This window comes from Liolophura sinensis, chromosome 7, assembly GCF_032854445.1.
Source record: "Liolophura sinensis isolate JHLJ2023 chromosome 7, CUHK_Ljap_v2, whole genome shotgun sequence".
Lineage (NCBI taxonomy): Eukaryota > Metazoa > Mollusca > Polyplacophora > Chitonida > Chitonidae > Liolophura > Liolophura sinensis.
Window position 1 is genome coordinate 28,335,661 of NC_088301.1, and position 24,896 is coordinate 28,360,556.

Sequence of the window (24,896 nt, forward strand, 5' to 3'; positions counted from 1 at the left end):
GGCGACAAGATAAACAACTTCGTGCACACCGTTATAACGGTTAAAAAGTAAATTAATGAACTGTTATTTTACATCTAGAATTATTTGAAATGACCACTGTACGGAGAAACACCTATGTTCTCAACAGGTAGGATTTATTTTCAGTGACATTCTGCAGGAAAAAAGATTATATACTTCAATTGTTTTTTTTTTGCTCTCTGACTGTGACGCGTTTGGCAGTGCACTGAATTCACTCTTTACGCTGCTATTGTGATATATATATATATATATATATATATATATATATATATATATATATATATATATATGGTTAAAGTGATATGTTTCTTGTAATGTGTACGGAGTTGACCTTGTGTTGCATAAGCCCATCAGAGAGGTCACGTGTTCAAATCCAGCGCCCACTGGTTCAAGGCCCTGCGGGGATGTCTGTCTGGTACCAGGTGCCATAAAACTGATTGTCTTCATATCAGCCTAAATGAATCAGTCAGTCAATCAATTAAAACTGTTCATAATACTATCATCTGTAAAAAGGGCTAATTATGGAAAAGTAAAATGGTGTCCGGGGTATGAAAATAGCACATAGAATCTCTATCCAACGAATTGTCCTCCACCATTGATACTTGGTGTAACAGGGGTTATTTTTCACAAATAAAGTCACATAATTATTAAATTGATCAACTGACTGGTACACCTGACCTTTATACCTGCAGGAGACCATTAACAATATCCCATCCTGGAAGTGCTTCAGGCCTGGACCGTCAGAACTTGATGAGAATCAAAGTGAACAGGATTGCCCTGATACAGGAGTTACATGTGGAGCACATTGTACAGTATCTTGTGAAGACGGGTGTGTTAAATGGAGCCGACCTAAAGCACATTGAGAGAGGAAGTATGCCGCCAGACAGAACTAGGCTTCTTCTGGACTTGCTAGCTTCAAAGGGCAAAGATACAGAGTGGTACAAACACTTCAGGTGGGCATGGAAATGATTCATGTGTGCATGTATTAGTGGCAGGTTTTGTCTTCGCATTTAAGTTCGTTTTTTGTTTTCTGCGAAACATTTAATTATGATGTGTTGGGTGGAGGGTCAGATTTCTGCTCCTGTAAAGTGGTCACAGCTATACTTATTATTACTCATTATTATTACTCATTATTATTATCATTATGAGCCCTGGAATGAGAAAAATAAGAATAAAATCCATATTTATATGTGATTATTATCATTATACTCATTTTAGGAACTCCCTACTAAACCCTGATGCCAGCCCCATCCTATCTAAAAGGTACAGATGTCTTGTGGAGTTCCTGGATAACACTATCATCCACAGACCAACCTCACAGGGCAATCTATTCCGGGACTTCACTTCTCTGCCAGCCTCCAAACTGCCAAACCCAAGTTCCTTTCACCACTACAACACCCTGCCTCCCATACAAAGGAATGGAGATGCCGTCAACCCTGCCAAACATGAGAGGAAAGTCTCACCAGACATCCTCAAAATCCACGATGGCGATAGCAGCGATTTTCTCAGTCCTAGAGATCCACAGGGAGATTCTAAAGATGAGGCCATGGACCATGAAGAGGAAGGCATTGTAAACCCAAGCAGTTCCCCAATAGTTAAAGGTGACATATATGTATAGCCATTCAGTATACTACGTGTGCTCGCCATAATACTTAAAGTAAAAATTAAATATGTCATCACCAAAATATCCTTAAAAATAAATAATATAGCCTGAAATATCGCCGATGTGGCCTCAAGCCATATTTATTCATTGATTTAAAGTAAAAGACAGTCTGAGGATTATTAAATTCATTAAAACAGATCACAAGTAATAAAGTCACAGCCACGTCCTGAAATAGTAAGTTCATGCATACCATATATGTCTCAGTTGATATTTTTGACCAATCATATTGCCTCACTTCTCAAACTTCCAAATAATACTATGTACTGTTTCCAATTGGGTATTTGGGCCTAACCCATTTAGTTTTCCTGAAGCATGAGAGAGCTCAGGCCCATGGGTGATAATCCACTGACACAATGGGTACTCCCACAACTTTCCATGATTCAGGCTTAGACATTTCTGTTTTCTTTTTTTTTTAAAAGTACTGCTCCATTCACAAGAGAAATCAGGAAGAATATTAAAATGATATGAAAGATACCCCAAGGAACAACATGGTTCAAAAATGAATAATACTTAAAGTTTTAATACCTTCGTCTTGAGTTTGTTGTGTATTCTTGGGATGTGACTTGGTAAGAAACATGGTTCAGCGATATCGGGTCTCACAGCAAACGTCAAGACAGTACTGAAGTCTATTCTGCCCCCAGAAATGAAGAAAATGAGGCTAACACTGCCTGTTACATGCGTCTTAAATTTTGCTGCCATCCTCTTGCACTCCCTCCTCAGAGGTCATGCATTTTACACCAATCAGTGGCAAGCTTAGTCCACTGCAGTTGACCTAGATACTTTATATTGAGTCGTATCTTACTGTTGTGTGACATAGGAACGTAAAAATTTACTGTATTATGAGGTCTATAAATTGGTATGAAGTAACACTTTTATCACTGAAGGAAATTCCGATAGTTCGTCTTGTATATATTAAATGATAAAAGCAAATCTAACAAGCAAACAAATTTAAAATCTTATATTTGTAGAAATAAACAACTATAGCATGAACTGTTATTATTCAGGGAGGTAAATGTACCGGCCAGTGTGTTGCTTGACACAGACTGTCACGTTGCTTGAAAGGTCATCTCTGTCTTATATGTATATCTGCACACGGCCTACAACTAACAGCGTCGTAGAATGTTTAACCTCTGTTAACGTGATAATATTCCCCATGTGACGATGAATCAGGCAAATATGACGTCGAGTCTGGCGTTTATTCTGGAATATCATGCAAGCTGGAATATGTGATGTCATTTTCTGCTGCATGTCAATGATGGGTGATACCAGATGTTCTAGCATAACATCACACCAGGCAAAATTGCAAACGACAGAAAACTGTTTTGGGATAAAAAAAAAATTGTTTTCATTTTGTCCTATAAAACTAACAACAGCGGTTTTAATGCCGTATTACAATCTTTTTACAGTAACTGTTTAGGAAAGCAGTTCCGATTTTTATCATTTAACCATGCTTTTAAAACATACAGCCCTTGACACTCGAGTAGCTCTTTGAACAGACATGCTGTAAATGTTATGTTTCACAGATTTTTGTTAGGTAATATGCTGTACTGTGGAAATCGTCCATCTATACTGAGGTAATTGGTCAGATGTTTAAAATCAATGCTGGTTAATCAATTAATCAATCAATTAGTTAATCATTCAGATCAAACTTTTCCCGGCAGGTTACATCCACCACTGGGTGCCAGTTCCTGCAAACTTCAGTCACTCTCTTATCCCAGAGCCTGATGACTTGTTTAGGTCTCTGGGGGATTCTCCTCTGGCTGAGGACAAAGCACAACTGCACCTGGAGCGTCAGGCTCTGAAGACAGCGCGCAGCTTGGAGCTGATGCATCAGCTGCAGCGTAAGAAGATGCTTCCTCACAACATGGAGATTATTCAGAGCGAACCCGCCCATGACCTTTTGGCCAGCCCTGACCAATTTCACCTCTATGCCAAACACTTCACGCTGCTCCTGCATAACCACGGTGTCAATCTTCTCCATGACCTTGCCAACTCTTTCCTCGTCGTCCTTAAGGCGCTCCAGCCCAGTGACAATATCAACAAGATAGGGGCGACAATCAAGCAAGGACTCGACCTAACTGACCTTTTTTCAGAGCTTAACCAGAGCAAGGAGGCAGAGCAAACCCTGATCTCTGTGCTTGGTTTTCTGAACAGACATCCCAGGCTTGAAACTGTGATGGCTACATATAAAGGTGTGCACTTTCGTTTGTTTGATTTGGCATTCATTCGGGTTTGCTGCTTTTAGTTTTAGTTTGGCTGTATCATGGTGCAGGACTGTCATGCTGGCACTGGGTTGACCAGTACTTTGCCTATTTACAAGCCCGAAAAGCAACTTCATGTAGTAGACAGCAGATTTAAAATTCTTGTGTTTGGTTGATGCAAAGTGTTTGTATAGTCTCAAATGGGATCATGGTGTGCAGCATGAAGGGGATAGCGCAACGACTGGTTGACCCGTATAAGTATAATGGCTCAGGCGGGGCGGCTTACTTGCCTTCGGTAAGTCCTCTCAGTGAAGCAGCACTAGATAAAAGAGCGGTGGAAATCCGTCCTGCAACAAGGAGGTACATTCCATGCACCCTAAGGGTTCCTTCGTCGTCATATGACTGAGAAATTGTTGAGCACGACATTAAACCCCAAACACTCACTCACTCACTCACTCACTTTAAATTTACCAAAAGCGAAAGACGTCACCAATGTTTGGGAGGATCCTGTGTTAGTTTTACAGTATTAAACATACATGTATAATTTACATGTAGCTAATAATTCTAATTATTAAAGGTTAATTACACAGTGTTCTCTGGATCGACACCAATTTTGTTCAGTGTTGTATGGGCTGAGACCAAAAATCCACAACCCCAGTTTTTATTTTCTCGCTGTTTTATGAATTTCAATTTTTTTTTTTTTACCCATTCCAGTCATGTACATATTTCTTCCACAGGAAAAATTGTAAGAATAGTCACATTTTCCACCATTTAAAAATGGTGGAAAATTTTCAAAATTTTCAAATGGCTTTTTTAAATTTTTTTATTTTCTCCTCTGACTTTGAAAAAATTAACAACAATTGAGATTGTTGGGGCCTGTAATAATACCTATAATGGGCTTATATGTCACATTTACTGAACATATAAAAATCACGTGGCATTTTCTCCCACCAGGTTATATAAAGTTAATGCATCTTATGAACAAGGAATACAATTTGAGGAGTACAAGCATCGCCTACTTCCGGATCACAGAGGTGATTTGGCAGATCGAGAAGATGTCCTTTGGTCAAGATCTTGTGGAGAAAGGAGAGATGTATTTGGAGCTAAGTCACATGATGCTTGAGAGTGGAAGTGTTAATTCTGCTTACAGCTGGGCGTTCAAATCTTTACAGGTTAGTGTCGAAATTACACTTTCTTGAATCTTGGCTGTCCCTGCATTACAATATTGTGTGATAGGGTAGGTTCCTTTGTGACGCGATATACCTTGACTTTACAGGACAGTCCAGCAAATCATGTACCATGTGACTTGTGAAAAATGTTAGACAACTTTTGTTGACATTGATTTATTTATTTATTTATTTGATTGGTGTTTTACGCCATACTCAAGAGTATTTCACTTATACGACAGCGGCCAGAAATATGGTGGGAGGAAACCGGGCAGAGCCCGGGGGAAACCCACGACCATCCGCAGGTTGCTGACATACCTTTCCACGTACGGCCCGACAGGAAGCCAGCATGAGCTGGACTTGAACTCACAGCAATCGCATTGGTGAGAGACTGCTGGGTCATTACACTGCGCTAGCGCACTGACCGACTGAGCCACGGAGGCCCTCATTTGTTGTTGACATTGAACGTTTAGAATGATTGTAATGGGAGACTGGAGAAGGAGCTACACGGACAGTCCAAATGACAGTAGAACGCATCATTTTCTCCTGAGACGTTGCAGTGCATGTGTATTTTGTATCTGTTTTATTAGCACATATATGCCAATAATTGTGATGTAATAAAGGAAAGAACAAATGAGTCCACACCTTGGACCATCTGGATACAGGTGAGAAGGAATTATATGAGTTCCCCGTTATTAATATACTCGGTTTAAAAAAGTTACTGTGCCATGGAGTTAAGCAAAAGTTAAGAAAACATGTGAACGAAAAAGATTACACAAGTTCCATTCTTTGCAGCTTAGCTTTCATAAATACTTTAATATAAATGTATATTTTATTTACTTAGTTATTTGATCGATGTTTTATGCTATACTCAAGAATATTTCACTCATACGACGGCGGACAGCATTATGGTTGGGAGGAAACTAAGCAGAGCTCGAGGTGGAAACCCATGACCATCCGGAGGTTGCTGGCAGACCTCCCCACGTACGGCCGCAGAGGATACCAGCATGAGCTGGACTTGAACTCACAGTGACCACGTTGATGAGAGGCTCCCGGGTCATTATGCTGCGCTAGCGCGCTAACCAACTGAGCCAAAGACCTTTGAAATTACTTTATATACTGCTGTCTAAAGTAGAGCGTATCATCCTGCCATCCCGATCAGAATTTGCCAGTGTTTATGCTATGTTTGTTATGGACTTATTTATGGCAAATCCATAGTGTCTTTATGTATTGATGAGAATTATTTTAAATTTCCTGCTCAACAATTTCAGGCAAAATTTGATAGCCCCGATATATGATTGTAGCCTACTACCAGGAATGTGCATGCACACTCAGAGTACATATAATTCATTGTAGATTTTAACATAGGCGAATCATTAGCTGCAGTAAATCATCCGCAGACATCCAACTAGATACATTGTTGTGGAGTTTTCACGCTCCAAGAACATACACATGGAGCAGTTATATTGATGTTGCGGAATGTCTTAAAATCATGCTCGTATCATCCGCCCTCGTTGGTACCATGCATGGTGTCATGCATGAATCCTGTTTGGTTTGTGTGCCCATCATACGCATGTAATGGAACATGATCCAACCTTGGTGCGCCCACCATGCGCCAACCATGGAGCCATGCGCCAACTATGGAGCCATGCGTCAACCATGGAGCCATGTGCCAACCATGGAGCCATGTGCCAACCATGGAGCCATGCACCAGCCATGGAGCCATGTGCCAACCATGGAGCCATGCGTCAACCATGGAGCCATGTGCCAACCATGGAGCCATGCGTCAACCATGGAGCCATGTGCCAACCATGAAGCAATGTGCCAACCATGGAGCCATGCGCCAGCCATGGAGCCATGCTCCAGCCATGGAGCCATGCTCCAACCATGGAGCCATGCGCCAACCATGGAGGAATGTGCCAACCATGGAGCCATGATGGGCGTATGATATTCGGCTGGAATACGGCTGTACTGTTTACGTTAAAGACTGAAAGTTCAACAAGTTAGGGTCATTTTACATTCATTTAAGCTGGTATAATGATCAAAGAAGAATATCTATTTCATGTAGCTTGAAAAATATTAATTTTGGGCCAGGAAAGTCACAGAAATTTGAAATCTGTGAAGTGTTCAAACTCCGAAAATGGCTCGCAGCACATTAAAAAAAAATTATCACAATACATCTAACATAGTCTAATACATAGGGATTTATTTCAAATTTAATAACATTTTTGTAATATACACTGTACATGTATTTTATGAATATTTGTCTGATTTTGATGTCCTGGAAGTTATATTAACTTTTTTTGTTTTTTTTCTGATCGATTGAACAAATTTAATATTTAAATGATTTCAGCATGTGTCTGCCGAGGAGAAGACGAGTGTAATTAATGTGTTGTGCAATGCTGTCATGGCATACTGCAGTAAGTGGAACATTAAGAGGGCTGAACAGTTAGCTGTACAGGCCGTTCAGCTATCCAGGTACAGTATCTCTTTAGGACAGACTAAGTAATCAGAAAACCACCAAGCTAAGAAACTACATTGTTTTTGTCTACAATACTTCATCAGTTGTTACATTATTATCACCTGCTGCTGAAACTGTGAAAGTATATCGATATAAGTACAGCTGGCTGGCCAGCGTTTACTGATTAATGATGCGGGAGAGCCATGTATAGAATGCATATTTTACACAGTGGACATTTTAACTGAGAGTCACAATGGGGGAAACTTTAAATTAATCCCCAATAGGTCAGTGGTTGGAACATTGTGAAACTCTAGTAATTTTCTGACAGTGAGGGGTACACAGAAGAACATTGACCCAATGAATAATGCGAAAGTAAGGATAACAGAAGATGTCACTGTGACAGTTTTCAGGGATGTACAAAAAATATGCTCCCCCCGCCCCCACTTACAGACGGCACTGGTCTTTTTTACTTTAATCTACATTCCTACCCTAACAACTTAGAGTATGTCACGCAAAACACTGGCCAGTAGGTTTACCTCTCCGAATAATATCAGTTCATGGTATTTATTTCTACAAATGAAAGAATCTGAGTTTGTTTACTTGTTAGATTTGCTTTTATGATTTATGTAAAGGTGAACTATAGGGATTTATTTCAGCGATAAAACTGTTAGTTTGTACAATTTATAGATATTGAGCTTTGGTTTTTATATTTTTTAAATAATTGACACCCAGTCACCATGGAAAAAGAAACATTTGTTTCATGACGTTCCAGTCTGAACCCATTGGTATGATGTCGTAATGCATGTACAGTAAACGCTCACATTTCTATATCACAAAGTAAGACACGATGTCATACATACGCAGTTGGGAAGTATCTAGGTTATCTGCAATGGCCTAAACTTGTCGTTGATTGGTCTAAAATGCATGACGTGTGCAAAGGGAGTATAAGAGAACAGCAGCAAAAAGCTGCAGGAAATATACGTTTTTTTTTGCCTCATTATCTTCATTTTTTTTTTTTTTGGTAGAATATACTTTAACACCTTCATCATGGTGTAACCGGCCGATAACGCTGAACTTTGTTTCGTACCTCGTCAAATCCCTCAAATGCTGCTCATTCTCGGGATTTGACTCGATACCAAGCAAGGTTCAGCGATATCGCATTATATAACAAAGACCGCTACAACAGTGTTAAACCCCTAAATAATATTACAATTCTAAAATTAAGCTTTATTTACTCTAAAATTAATGCACTCATTTTCTCTCAGGGAATACTTTGGCAGCCGGCATCCCATGTACCTGAAGGCTTTGTTGACATACTGTTACTACTCTAATGAGTTTCGTCAGGATGATTCTGGTGTGGAAATAGCTCGGGTAAGCATGTATAGTGTGTTGATTTTGCACATCTGGTACACTGCAACTGCACACCACAGTAACTGAAAGAGGCTGGAAATGGAGAACACTGTGTCTATAATTTAGATGTAGAGATTGGTCTCACTGCAAATGAATGGCATGAGTACATGTAGGCCATTATAAATATTTATTTATTTGACTGGTGTGTCAAGTCGTACTCAAGAATATTTCACTTATACGACGGCGGCCAGTATTATGGTGGGTGGAAACCGGGCAGAGCCTGGGGGGAAACCCACGACCATCCGCAGGTTGCTGGCAGACCTTCCCACGTACGGCCAGAGAGGTCATTACAAATAAATCTAATAGACTAAATATATAGCTATAAAGCTCCACAAACACCTAAACACTGTTGCTCTGGTGGGTCCATTTCCACAAAGCTTTTGTCGACTATGTAATGGAATTAATGTACTAGTTACCTTGCGCAGTAGTGTACAGTCTTTGTGTAAGTTTGAAGTGCCAATAATTAGTTATGCCGATTAAGAGTTAGCTTTCAAATTTCGAGGACCAAATGTTTTGACAACCTGTGAGAGATTCTATTGGCCGACGTTTGGTTGAACACAAGTAATCAATACATATGTCACAAGTGCAATGTACCCACATGGTGAAAGTGAGAAGTTCTGGGAATATCAGAACACAACTAATCAATACATATGTCTCAAGTGCAGTGTGCCCACATGGAAAGAGTGAGAACTTCTGTGAATGTCAGAACACAGCTAATCAATACATATGTCACAAGTGCAATGTGCCCACATGGAAAGAGTGAGAAGTTTTGGGAATGTCAGAACACAACTAATCAATACATATGTCTCAAGTGCAATGTGCCCACATGGAAAGAGTGAGAACTTCTGTGAATGTCAGAACACAGCTAATCAATACATATGTCACAAATGGAATGTACCCACATGGTGAAAGTGAGAAGTTGTGGCAATGTCAAAACACAACTAATCAATACTTAAGTCACAAATGCAATGTACCCACATGGTGGAACTGAGAAGTTTTGGGAATGTCAGAACACAACTAATCAATACTTAAGTCACAAATGCAATGTACCCACATGGTGAAAGTGAGAAGTTGTGGGAATGTCAGAACACAACTAATCAGTACATAGGTCACAAATGCAATGTACCCACATGGTGAAAGTGAGAAGTTGTGGGAATGTCAGAACACAACTAATCAATACATATGTCACAAGTGCAATGTACCCACATGGAAAGAGTGAGAAGTTCTGGGAATGTCAGAACACAACTAATCAATACATATGTCACAAATGCAGTGTACCCACATGGTGAAATTCAGAACTTCTGGGAATGTCAGAACACAACTAATCAATACATCTGTCACAAATGCAATGTACCCACATGGAAAGAGTGAGAAGTTCTGGGAATGTCAGAACACAACTAATCAATACATATGTCACAAGTGCAATGTACCCACATGGTGAAAGTGAGAACTTCTGGGAATGTCAGAACACAACTAATCAATACATATGTCACAAATGCAGTGTACCCACATGGTGAAATTCAGAACTTCTGGGAATGTCAGAACACAACTAATCAATACATCTGTCACAAATGCAATGTACCCACATGGAAAGAGTGAGAAGTTCTGGGAATGTCAGAACACAACTAATCAATACATATGTCACAAGTGCAATGTACCCACATGGTGAAAGTGAGAACTTCTGGGAATGTCAGAACACAACTAATCAATACATATGTCACAAATGCAGTGTACCCACATGGTGAAATTCAGAACTTCTGGGAATGTCAGAACACAACTAATCAATACATCTGTCACAAATGCAATGTACCCACATGGAAAGAGTGAGAAGTTCTGGGAATGTCAGAACACAACTAATCAATACATATGTCACAAGTGCAATGTACCCACATGGTGAAATTCAGAACTTCTGGGAATGTCAGTTTCTACATGATCTTGCAGTTTATATAGGCCTACCAACCAGTGTTAATTCAACTCCACAAACATTTGAATCGTTTCAAAACCTCTGAATGAGGTGCGAGGGAGGTGTAAACTACTGTCACTGATCGACTACCAGTAATCCCCTATTCCCTCCAGAGGGTTTACGACTTAAAAACAGCAGCCCCTACAGGGCACCATGGTTTATAGTTATACCCAGAAATTGTCTCAGGTTATTGAAAAGGTATGGTATGTGCCATGGGGACTGCCACTTGAACATGTCCCTCTGGAATCAAGGTTTAATAGTGACATATTATTATTTTGACAGCATACCCTACAGGTGGCCAGAATAACATACGGAATAGAGACGCCCCAGCAGGCGCATGCGCATCGTGCTCTCTGCAAGGCTCTCATTGTGGCACAGAATTTCAAGGAGGAAGAATATCTAGATCATGCACAACGCGCCTTCAGCATCAGTCAGGCCTGTTACCCTCCAGCCCACCCAGCCAAGTACCTGTTCCACTTTACGCTGGGTAAGAGGGGCCTCTGGGGCCAAGGTGGTTAGCATGTGAGAAGGGTACAATGACCCAGGAGCCTCTAACCAATGCAGTCGCTGTGAGTTCAAGTCATATGCTGGCTTCCTCTCTGGCTGTACATGGGAAGATTTGGCAGCAACCTGCGGATGGCCATAGGTTTCCCCTGGGGAAACTTAGACTTAGGTTTCAGCATTAGTCAAGCCTATTAACTACCCCGCAATGCCCCCCTCCCCAAGCCCAACCCCAAACCCTCATAAGCCCATCCAGCCATACACTGGTTCCACTTTACAATATGTATAAAGATCTTGACTTGAGTTTTAGCATCAGCCAGGCCTGTTACCTCTCAGCCCATACACCATGCACCTTTTGTCCTTCTTTTAAGATAGCTTTTAAATGTAAAACTCAAATACTTGTGTAAAACACCAATCAAATAAACAAATAAATAGAATACTTATGACTGGAGACACCAATACTTGGTTAATTATGCCAGGGTGTGAATTTTTTGTTGTTGTGGTTTTCAGCCTATGCCCAGTACTGGAAAGCTCTGCAGCTTCCACCCAGTGAGCAGGAGGCTACGTTGAGCTTAGCCCTCCAGGAGATCTCTCATGCACACTCACAGGTGTTACAGCATTTCGGGGACCTCTGTCTGCGGCATGCCCAGGTCCTTGCTCTAATGGCACAGATCTCCATCAAGATGAACAAGTAGGTTGGAAAGGGATGTGCCCAAAGTGTCATGATAGTTTTCAATGTTAAAGTGAATATAACATTGGACATACAATGTGGTTAAAATGAAAAACCATTAAAACTATATGTGCATACACATTTTAAATTCTGGTGAGTGAGAGAGTGCTAGAGGTTTAACATCATAATTGTTTTTCAGTCATATGACGACAAAGGAGTCCTTAGACTGCTCTTTTATCTAGTGCTGCTTCACTGAGATGCCTTACCAAAGGCAAGTGAGACGCTCCGCCTGATCCATTTACTGAGACGTGTCAACCAGTCGTTGCACTATCCCCTTCATGCTGAGCGCCAAGCGAGGAAGTGACAACTTCCTCTTTTAAAGTCTTAGGTGTGGCCCAACTCTGGATTGACCACTGACCCTCTACGAACTGAGCCATCTGGGCCGGTCTTGTTATGTCCTGCCTCTTAATGAAGGGGAACATACAGCAATTGCTCTTTTCATCTGTCTGTCCTTCCCACTCAAATTTATGTAGAGGATATCTTGGCTATTATTATTTATTTGTTTATTTTTTTGATTGGTGTTTTACGCCGTACTCAAGAATATTTCACTTATATGATGGCGGTCAGCATTATGGTGGGTGGAAACCGAGCAGAGCCCAGGGGAAACCCACGACCATCAGCAGGCTTGACTATTATTAGGCAAAGGATTCTCAAACTCACAAGGTATGCAAAATCACCTTAAGTTGTGCATTGTCATGCTATTTTTTCACATTTTTGATCTGTTGTAGTCATATATCTTTGTGCATATTTTGAATATTATATGGCATATGTTTGTTAAACTCACACAAAGTGTGCAAGATGACCTGAAGTGATGCATTGTCAAATTATTTTTTCACATTTTGATTTTTTAAATTGTTGTCTGCACTTGCCCATGTGTCAAAATATATTTGCATCTGGGTATGACATAGCATACTTGTGCATGTAGGATACTGTTAGTTACATGGTTACTCAGGGATAGGACACACAAATATACGGTGTCAGTAATCCTGATAATGGGCTCAGCATTAGCTATATGGTTACTCAGTGATAGGACATGCAAATATACAGTGTCAGTAATCCTCATAATGGGCTTGGCCTCAGTTACAAGGTTACTCAATGATAGGACACACAAATATACAGTGTCAGTAATCCTCATAATGGGCTCAGCCTTAGCTACAAGGTTACTCAGAGATAAGACATGCAAATATATGGTGTCAGTAATCCTGATAATGGGCTCAGCATTAGCTATATGGTTACTCAGAAATAAGACATGGAAATATACGGTGTCAGTAATCCTCATAATGAGCTCAGCATCAGTTACATGGTTACTCAGGGATAAGACATGCAAATATACGGTGTCAGTAATCCTCATAATGAGCTCAGCATCAGTTACATGGTTACTCAGGGATAAGACATGGAAATATACGGTGTCAGTAATCCTCATAATGAGCTCAGCATCAGTTACATGGTTACTCAGGGATAGGACATGCAAATATACAGTGTCAGTAATCCTCATAATGAGCTCAGCATCAGTTACATGGTTACTCAGGGATAAGACATGCAAATATACGGTGTCAGTAATCCTCATAATGAGCTCAGCATCAGTTACATGGTTACTCAGGGATAGGACATGCAAATATACGGTGTCAGTAATCCTCATAATGAGCTCAGCATCAGTTACATGGTTACTCAGGGATAGGACATGCAAATATACAGTGTCAGTAATCCTCATAATGAGCTCAGCATCAGTTACATGGTTACTCAGGGATAAGACATGCAAATATACGGTGTCAGTAATCCTCATAATGAGCTCAGCATCAGTTACATGGTTACTCAGGGATAGGACATGCAAATATACAGTGTCAGTAATCCTCATAATGAGCTCAGCATCAGTTACATGGTTACTCAGAGAGAAGACATGCAAATATACGGTGTCAATAATCCTCATATTGAGCTCAGCATCAGTTACATGGTTACTCAGAAATAAGACATGCAAATATACAGTGTCAGTAATCCTCATAATGAGCTCAGCATCAGTTACATGGTTACTCAGAGAGAAGACATGCAAATATACGGTGTCAGTAATCCTCATAATGAGCTCAGCATCAGTTACATGGTTACTCAGGGATAGGACACACACAAACATGGTGTCAATAATCCTCATATTGAGCTCAGCATCAGTTACATGGTTACTCAGGGATAAGACATGCAAATATACAGTGTCAGTAATCCTCATAATGAGCTCAGCATCAGTTACATGGTTACTCAGGGATAAGACATGGAAATATACGGTGTCAGTAATCCTCATAATGAGCTCAGCATCAGTTACATGGTTACTCAGAGAGAAGACATGCAAATATACGGTGTCAATAATCCTCATATTGAGCTCAGCATCAGTTACATCGTTACTCAGAAATAAGACATGGAAATATACGGTGTCAGTAATCCTCATAATGAGCTCAGCATCAGTTACATGGTTACTCGGGGATAGGACACGCACAAACACGGTGTCAATAATCCTCATATTGAGCTCAGCGTCAGTTACATGGTTACTCAGAAATAAGACATGGAAATATACGGTGTCAGTAATCCTCATAATGAGCTCAGCATCAGTTACATGGTTACTCGGGGATAGGACACGCACAAACACGGTGTCAATAATCCTCATATTGAGCTCAGCATCAGTTACATGGTTACTCAGGGATAAGACATGGAAATATACGGTGTCAATAATCCTCATGATGGGCTCAGCATCAGTTACATGGTTGCTCAGTGATAGGACATGCAAATATGTCCTTGCACTCTCACTTGACTTTCAACATTTATGAATTATACATTCAGTCATATTGTAACAGTCCTGCGCAGTTGATCATATATGGAGTACCTTATTGCCAGTTAATAGGCAGTTAGCAAGAGATTTTAGAAACCACTTTTCACAAGATCTTTCCTGGGTTGTAGAGCCATTGATTTTATATGAGAAGTTAAGAAAAAATTTATTTACAAAGTTTTATGATAAAAGGCCCTGGGTTCAAGCCAAAGTTGTGTCATTTCTTAAGACTTGATTTTGGCTGTTTTAGTTCCACTTCACATGGGGCTGTAACAAAACGGATCAAGTATGGGTTTTTCTAGTGTGGGCATGTAACCTCAGGAGTAATATCTTCTGATATCATGGCATTTCTGTCAATTCTACATTGAAATACAATGCCGACAATATGGTTGTGTGATTATGGAAATGGTATCTACACTTTTTCTCTCACTTTTTAGAGAATGGCATCTGTTCCATGTGCACGAGCCATATTTTTGACCCATGCACATTAAGGCATGTTATAAACTTGAACCCTCCTTTATTTTTTATTTCGTTGTTGTTTAACGCCATGGTAAAGAGTTTTTCACTTATGCGATGACCGTCAGGTTTATAAGAAAACTGCAGTGCTCGGTGCGAAGGAGGTACTTTTAGCAAGTGACTGATGAACTTTCCCATATACACACCATACTGGTAGAAGACAAGTGGTCATCAACGAATATTAGACTTTGCAAACAGCCACACAAGCTTTATTGACTACTTGTTGTCACCATGGCCCCATTGACAGCAAGAGTGGTGGAATTCCCTGTTCAAGACTGGGTTTGAACCTGAAACCAGCTCCCTCCAGCACAGTTCAAATTAAGGAAGCCATGACGATGTTATGATTTGGGCTGAGCATGGCCCCATGTCGTAGTCGTAACTGACATTAGCTTTACGATTCATTTTTCTTTTGCAGATTTAAGACAGCGGAGTCACTGCTGGTTACCAGTGACAAAATCCTGAGCCTGTGTTTGCCATCTCATAGTAACTACTTGCTGGTTACCCAGGCAACACTGGCTATGTTTTATGCTATGGATCCAGTTGGAAAGGTGGAAGATGCCAAAATTCTTCTTCAAAAGGTCATCAAAGAATTAGGTAAGAAAATCAACCCAGAATTTACTCAGCTATCTTGATATTTTTATGCTCAGTGTTGAAGAACTATTGGATGGTGAATGGCTTTTGGGTTAGAGAGTGCAAGCCAGTGTCCTGTCATACATTTGGTATAAATTCTATGGCTTGGCATTAAGACTAAGGGGATAAGCTTAGTACAGCTCAGCATGACATCAAATTGCTGTGACTGGGTGGATATCATGGATGGTTGGTTTTTGGCATGTCAGTCCACTCAGATAGCGTTGTAATACTCTGTGATCTAGCTGATTGCATGCTAATGCAGCAGAATTACTCAGGAGCCTCTCGCCAATGAGTCCAGCTCATGCTGGACTTTCTCTCCAGTTGTACATGGGAAGGTCTTCCAGAAACCTGTTAATGGTTGTGTTCCTCTGTCCAGTTTCCTTCCACCATAATGCTGGTTACCATTGAATAAAGTGAGATATTCATGAGTATGGCATAAAATACCAATGAAATATATTTATTTATTTATTTGATTGGTGTTTTATGCCGTACTCAAGAATATTTCACTTATACAACAGCGGCCAGCATTATGGTGGGAGGAAACCCATGACAGAGCCCAGGGGAAACCCATGACCATCCGCAGGTTGCTGAAAGACATTCCCACATACGGCCGGAGATGAAGCCAGCATGAGCTGGACTTGAACTCGAATCGACCGCATTGGTTAGAGACTCCTGGGTCATTATGATGCGCTGGTGCGCTAACCAACTGAGCCACCGCGCCCCCACCCCCCCAGTGAAATATATAAATCAATAAATAATATGTTTATAGGTCCACCATGGTGTGAGATTACCATAAAAATGTTAAAAATGTTAAAAATGAAAAACTAAGGCTGTCCGTACCACAGATAAGGTAACCCCCAAAGTCTGTGTTTTCAAGGCTATTGTTTAATGCTGGAGTTAAATAACTAGCTGGAGGAGGGGTTTACTGGGTTATTCGTCTTACTCAATGTCATTACATTTCACTGTAAATCTCAGCAACAAACATATAGGCCTGGTCTGGAATTCCAGGTTTTGTTTCTTTGGACCAAATGTATGATTTAAAAGCTGGAAGAGATGAAAGTGCCAGAAATAGTATGAGCAAGTCAAATCCAGAAGTCATCTGAATTATTTCCACCCACAACTGTCGATAAAATTGTATTCAATGATGCATCTGTTCGGTCAACCTCACAAACTTTGAACAATCTGTTTTTCAGACTCTCCTGGTGTACTGGTTAACTGGGTCGTATTTGCATTTGATCATCTAGTTGCTCTCCACCAATCAGCTGGTGAGCAAAAGGAAGCTGCCATAATAGAGGCTCAGAAGGAGGAATGGGTGGCCAACAATCCTCCACACACTTCGAAGATCACCCTCCCAGTACTAATGGAACCTCCCAGGCCATATGCAGAATTCCTGGCCGATTTTAACATTTGGCAGAAACGGGTAGACAGGTGGAAAGAAGCAAAAGAAAGCGAAGAGTGTTGCCATTTGTGAAATATATTTTTGTACAGTTTGAGAAAAGCTCTGTCGAGAGTTATTTTTTTTTAGAGTAACTACTTGATTTTTGTGCACACAGCTTGGTAATGTATTAAAGAGCAATGCATAGAAGTAATACAGGTTTGTCAAACAATACATGTATTTGAATGGTTCCATCGGTCAGACTCCGTTGCTGATAAAAAAAAAAAACGATAAAGGCAACAGCTATAGTTCAGTTGGATTTTTGACTCCACATTGTGTTACAGTATGTCCCCGTCTGTGTTGGAAAGAATGCGATCTGTCAGTTGTGGCGCTTACACGTGTATGATACCAATAAAAAAATAAAATATAGCTCTCAGGGACAGCGATGCCGGGGTTCAAGTCAGTATATAGGTGCCTGTCTGTATTCTTTCGTTACATTTGATGTCCTCTGCTTTTTAACACACTTCAACAAGTTTCAGCAAACATACAGATATAGTGCATATACAGCACTTTGAACTCTGAGATTTTCAGGGTTCACACAACTCGCTGGTGTAAATTATTATTAGTGAGTTGAAGGGGATAGGAAATATTAACATGGTGGCTGTGGAAATTGACTTAAACAACCAATAGCAAGCTACTGCATTTCTCAACCAATTTGCAGGAAAATTGCAAACATGATATCCCCAGTTGTCTTATATATGCGTATCGATTGTTAATGCAATCGGATCAGCGGCTCTGGAGAAGACCTCTTTTTTTTTTAAATTTCCATACTTCCCCAATATGGCTGTTGAGTGAGTCTCAAGTAGGTAAAGTTTTTTACTCCAGCAAGTCTAGGTCAAGCGATTTGGTGATGAACGTGTGTAAAAAAATTAACAACTGCAGTGCACAGTTTTCTCACCAAAACTAAAGGCCTAGTGCAGTAGGGATTCAACACATACAGTAGGGATTCAAGCCTAAATGATTTGATGGCCTAATGAATAAATATACATGCATACCCTAATGCCTCAACCTTTTCACATTTGAAAGAGAGAGAGCAACTTTTAGAGCAATTTACACACATTTATAATTTGATTTGGGAGACAAAAGTACATTAGTTGGATTGGCCGGTATTTGGGCTTCAACAAAAAGCATAATTTGACTCAGTCTACTCATTTGACTCAGTCTACTCATTTGACTCAGTCTACTCGGAATAATGACTTCATAGTATGCTTGAATAAACACTTTGCAAACACGCAAGAAGGTTGAAGAATTCCAGAACCAGAATCATTTTGGAAGGTTTTTACAAATTTTTTTGTGATTTTTGAAGGACCACTATCTAATATAAAGATTATTATTTTGTCTGTATGCAATGGAGCCATAAATTAGTTTAAATTATAACAAAAAAAAAACTTTTACAGAGCTGGTTTAGCCTGTTATGGTTGTTGACGGCTATTGATGACTATTGATGTACTGGTAACCAATAAACTAGTCTTGTTTTGTATTGAAATATAATTTTTCTTAATTGGTGACTGTTGATGATAAAGTTCTGATATAGTTTCTGTCCCTTGGCCAGATTTGACGAACAACTGCTTTTTTGAACAAACTGAACCTGATTTGTATTCCATCAACACACGCACACGCACATGCACACGCACACACACACACACACACACACATATATATATATATATATATATATATATATGTGCACGTCATGTATGAGAAAGGTCGTCAGTAACTGGCCAAAACTTGCTTCAGTCTGGTTACTCTGATTTCATACATCCCTAGATATAAGTGAGTAAAGCACTAATTAATTAAAGAACAATTAATAAATAAATAAATCAGTAGCAAGAAGACTGCATTCTTGATAAAGGAATCACACTGAAGGTATGATAGATATCATGTTTTGTCATATGAAACTGACTCCGGGATGTATTTATTTGATGTTCAACACAATAATCAAGAATGTTTCATTTATGCTAGGGCGGTCGGTTTAATGAGTGTAGGAAACCGGGGCGACGCGCATTAACCACACATCTTTGGTTAAGTTAGAGATCAACATTCTCACGTGATGTATGCACACAGGCTTGGTAGAAGACCAGTGGTTTTCAACAAATCATTAGGCAGCGTAAATGGTCACGTGAGCCTCACAGACCTGTCGTTGTCACTCCATTCCAGTACCTGGGGCCGATGTGATTTAAGTCGAACATAATACCTCGTAACAATGCATAGTTTTTAGTACTGGAAGCTGAAATTTTAATATGTTTGTCTTAGGATCAAACTCATCAAATGGTCAAAGTTTTAATTTCAAGGGCCCAATAATAAGCTCTAAAATGATACATCATATTTTGACTCAAGTCAGAAATGGCTTTGTGCTCTCGGCTTCTGGAACCTTGTTACCTCTCCAGTTCTAACAGTGTGTGATAACAACATAGGGTCCGGTACTGGTTACTGCACCACAGCTCAACTTGCTACCGTTTCATTGGCAGAGATATTCTCAACGCAAAAACAATGAATTCAAAATTGTTAACCGCAAGGGACAGCACAATCGCTTGAGTGAGAGAGTCAGTCCTTGGGTGTTTAATGTGGTAATTGACAATTTTTCAGTCATATAACGACAAAGGGAAGGAGTCCTTAGAGTGCAGGTAATGTGCCTCCTTGTTGCAGGACGAATTTCCACCGCTCTTTTATTTAGTGCCGCTTCTTTGAGACGACTTACCGAAGACAAGTAAGGTGCCCCGCCATTACACTGAGTCAACCAGTCGATGCACCATCCGCCAGGTGGGGAAGTTTCAACTTCCTCTATTAACGGCTTTGGTGTGACCCGACCCAGGATTGACCCAGGGTCTACCGCCTCCGAAGCGGACGCTCTACCAACTGTGCTATCGGGGCCGGTCGCAATTGTTTGAGAATTCTCCTCTCAGAAAAAATACTATGCTTTGATGGAACCTGTGCTGGGAGCGTGCATCTCATTTTCACGGTGAGGAATCCTTTTCAAGTATGCCACATCGCGGATGTGTAGTTCAAAACGAAGACGGGCAACACAACTATTAATTAGGCCTACAACCGTGCAAAATACAATTCAGCCAGTCTTTTCAAAAAGGAGAGCTTTTCAGTATCCCGATGGCAAAACTACAATATTACCCAAACGATCCTTCCATCAATCCACTGGTTTGGGTTGAAGGAAATAATGCACTCATCACGCTTATTTCATTTTAAGGATAAATGTTAGCTATAGTGATAGAAAAGTGATAGCTATACGGCCATGTCAGCATGGTCTTTGAGGAATTCCCCATGCCCCGATCCATAAATAGCGGACCTGTTCGAATCAAGCGTCTGGACAAGGAATCCCGAAACAGTGAGAACAGGGGAATCCACAATTTCCTGTCCAAGATTGGATTTGAATCTGCACTGTTTGTGCTCTTGTGATTGAAAGACAAATACCTTTAACCATTTGACCACGACCAGCTCCTTGACACTGTGAAAAATTCCCACTTTGGATTACGTGACTAGAAATTCTTGTGATCCGAGATTTCCAGGTTAACCTGTGTACACATGTAAATGTATGCTACCATGATTTTGAACAAAATTCATGTTGAAAAGCGATTTTTCGCATGATATGAATTATATACTTCAAAATCAAATGTATTACTGCTTACACAGGAAACCTAGGTGGGGAATCAACGTGTTTTAACATGTGGCAGAATATTACAACTTAGGACGATCGGCACGTATGACCCCAGTCGGTTAGCGCGCTAATGGCCCAGGAGCCTCTCACCACTAATGCGGTCGCTGTAAGTCCGACCGTAAGTGGGAAGATCTTCCACCAACCTGCGGATGTTCGTGGGTTTCTGATAAGATCAGAATGTAAGTAATGAAATAGACAGCAGGATCTCATTCAGCAATGACACCAGGTCACAAGATGGTGTTCATTGTGAGAGTTGGTGATGTATGGTGTCATGAATACTGTATGGTGTTTCGGAGAGTGTATTATGTAACTTGGGGTGCTGAATGGTTTTGGTATCACAAAATTTGTCATCTGCACCAAGCAGTAATAGTTATTTTTATTATATTTCTTTCAGTTGTGCTATTACATTGATAAGTCTCTCATCAAGTTTATTAGTTTTTGCTTTCATTTCGTGATGACATGTACATGGTTCTCAAGCATACACATGCCGTTATACTGATAGTGTGTGATGGTACAATGCTTTTGAGAAACAAGTCTGTCTTAGCGACAACGAACACTGTGATACCCCACCCAGTGAGGCGACAATACAGGTGACTAAAGGACAATTGCCTATTGGTCATCTGGGGGACTAGGAGCCATAGAGCGTTTCACACTACGTACATTCCATAAGAATTACACACTCATAGCTTTGTCTTAATTTTTTGATAAGAAGATTGGTCACAATTCCAATCCATTGCCGGGTGTAATTATAAATTAATGTAAAGTATAAATTCTTTCATGCACTGCCTTGATTTCTTATCTGAGAATTGTGATAAATCCAGGCATACGTATGTTGTATTAGTTTTTCACTGACAGAAAAAGGAGAGTTATTCAGTTTACAGAGAGGGAGCTTGATCAGAGTCAGCTGGAGGAAGACTGAAAGAAAGCATTCACGCAGGCTCCAACTTAAACTCCACTTTCGGTTATATCAGATTTTTTTTTCTTTTGAGGAGCCAGTGCTTGTGGTGAATGTTAGAGGACAGTAACTGAAATAAAGACAAAATGGCAAGATTTGAAGAAAACAACGAAATCTATGGAAGCTAAGAGAAAGAGACAGCTTCGGCCCAAAGGTGGTGGACCACCACCACTGGAGATCCCAGCCATCAACCAAAGGGTAGGCCAAATCAGTTCACCATTCACTTTTTTTACTGCGTATGGAGTATACAAAATATTATTTGCTAATGTACTCCTGCACTTGCCACAACCGATACACATTCAGCAAAATGCTGACAACCAGAATTTTAGTGGCGGAAAACTGGGCAGAGCCCGGGAGAAACGCATGACCATACGCAGGTTGCTGCAGACTTTCCCCACATATGACAGGAGAGGAAGCCAGTATGAAATGGACTTGAACTCACAGCCAACGCATTGATGAGAGGATCCTGGGTTATTGTACTGCACTAAATGTTGGAGTTCTTCCCTTGGCGACAGTAACCAGATGCCAAAGCTCATGAGGCTATTACTGTTTGTCAAAGACAGTTTGTCTTTAAACAATATAGTGGGCGTATCTCTTTGTCACATGTAAGAAAGTTGGCAATAAGATGTTGAAGGTTTACCCAGGCTGCTCTGATGTGTTTCACCCTTGAAACTTTCTGACACAATTTAAGTGAAACAACAATCAAATAATAAACATGTTACGTAAAGTAAAAGGTCTTCTTCCTTCTAAGATATCTTATATTTATGTATGATTGGATTATCATTTCGTATTTGAGGATTTCACTGTGTGCACACTTGGTGTGCACACAATCAAATATAGAGCTAATATTGTATGCAGGAGACAATAATAGTTCCAATATTCAAACTAGAGTTAACACAAAACCTTGTTGTGCCAATTAATGTATTAAAGGATATTGTGTTATTTGCGATACAGTAATAGCTGTACCCTTACACATCACTTCACAAACATGTAGGTCATGTGAGTTTCAGGTGACATACCATTCACTTGAATACCAGTGGTTAAAGCGATAGAAACTCAGTGTACAAATGAACTTAGCATAAGAAAAATATCTTTTACAATTTCCTTTTCCTGACCGAATTACAGATGATACCAGAACTCTGCTTAAGTAAAATTATGCATTCTGTCCTGTGAAGCTCAAAATATTGATCATACAGTCGTATTATTGTTCTGAGTGATCATTTAAAGTTAAAACTTCCAAATTTTTACAAGTTTTGGAGACTGTGTTATTCTTCTGTTTATATCTTTTAAACGAGAAAATATATCATACATTTGTGGGCGCATTCTTCAGCTTGGATAATTAGCTACATATGTTGGAAATTTCAAAACTTTATGCTTCTTAAATAAGCAAGAAATGACCATCTTAACTATGGACAAATTGTTAAAAGGGGATGATTCAAATGTCTACTACACTTATCTCATATGTAATAAAATTAGCTATGCAAAATATAGAAGCCAGTAATAGGTTTTGTTAGTGTTTACCTAAAATGTGCTCTATCCATATTGTGATAGCTCTCAGCTTTGGTTTCCTTCTTTTCAGTTCCGTTCTGCTCCTTTATTTATCATATATCGTATGTTTGCCACAATCGCCGATGCTGATTCTTTCTTTTTTTGCTTTTTGTATTTTAATCTACTGTTACCATATCATCACATCTGAAATAAAGGCTTAAAATTTTTCCTTATTTAGAGAAACAGATTAGTAAGTTTTTTTAGAACTTGTTGCCAACCCCAATGTGTACTACGTAATTAAATGTGTTCATTTCAATGCAGATCTTGAGAAGGAGCAGGCAGAGCATGGAGGAATCTCAGTTGTCCCTTGCGACCAGTCATGCTCGTCTGACCTCCATGCCTTGTCAAAGGCTGATGTTGCTCCATCTGCAGGCATCATGCCCTCTTCCACCAATCCATCAGGTAACAGTGATAAAAATATCAAACAATAAAACTGATTAAAAAAGGAAAGAAAATCCACCCTGAAGTTGTTCCTTAAGCAGGTAGAGAGCCAGAAAATATTAAAATAATAACCATTGATATTAAATAATAATGCCAGATATTTATTTTCCACGCTTGTATTTTTGTGATATTTTAATTGTAATCGCATATGTTGATAAATATGTGTTTCATTTTGACTGTTGTTTAGAGATGAAGAGGAAAAGGCCTCAGACTGCTGTCCCTTTTGAGGAGAGGCTTTTGAGGATTGAAGAAGAGAAGCTCCAGGTTCATAAGGAGATTGCCGCAGGCCCAAAGGAGCTTGTGGCAGAGCCTTTTACAAGCCTCAGAAAGGGTGCATCAAAGCCCAGATACCTTAAATTGACTGATCTGTTAAGCTAACATAATAACTAATCGTTTGCAAAAAAAAAAAAACCAAAAAAAAAAAAAAAAAAAACGAATCTGGCGAGTATTTTTACTTGTAAAAAAAAATACACATAACACAGAAAAAATTTCAAGCAGAAAACTTTCTCTGCCTTTTAATGGCGCTAGTGTGCCATACATACATGATGTAATTGTGGCATTTTCGGTTTTGAGGTGCAATTTTATACGTCTCTGAGATGCATTGCGATAATTTTTGCTCGGAAAAAAAAAATCATCACAACTGTGTATACTATTACTAGACAGTAGTCTAGGCCTAAACCCAATGTTAAAAGCTATGAGTTCCACATAGCAAAAAAGTAGATGAGCTCTAAAAACTCGAACAATAACATTTTTTTACATCTTGACATCTGGGCAATGCATCTGCA

At 39.8% G+C, this 24,896-nt stretch overlaps 1 protein-coding gene across 1 annotated transcript; it reads left to right on the forward strand.

Moving 5' to 3' along the window:
- Positions 1-713: 713 nt before the first annotated feature.
- LOC135471432 (amyloid protein-binding protein 2-like) lies at positions 714-18,951 on the forward strand. Its single transcript, XM_064750665.1, has 10 exons — positions 714-971; positions 1,237-1,619; positions 3,343-3,873; positions 4,837-5,054; positions 7,402-7,526; positions 8,775-8,880; positions 11,165-11,369; positions 11,894-12,074; positions 15,851-16,029; positions 17,259-18,951. Exons 1-10 carry the CDS (start codon positions 769-771, stop codon positions 17,534-17,536), a joined length of 2,409 nt encoding a protein of 802 aa, XP_064606735.1. The 5' UTR covers positions 714-768; the 3' UTR covers positions 17,537-18,951.
- The last annotated feature ends 5,945 nt before the right edge of the window (positions 18,952-24,896 follow it).

What these genes read in the sequence shown, in the direction of transcription:
- LOC135471432 (XM_064750665.1), top strand. Translation starts at nt 769, where the DNA reads ATGAGAATCAAAGTGAACAGGATTGCCCTGATACAGGAGTTACATGTG. An exon ending in TGTGATGGCTACATATAAAG is followed by an intron (nt 3,874 to 4,836) that starts GTGTGCACTTTC and finishes TTCTCCCACCAG; the next exon opens with GTTATATAAAGTTAATGCAT. An exon ending in ATCTCCATCAAGATGAACAA is followed by an intron (nt 12,075 to 15,850) that starts GTAGGTTGGAAA and finishes TTTCTTTTGCAG; the next exon opens with ATTTAAGACAGCGGAGTCAC.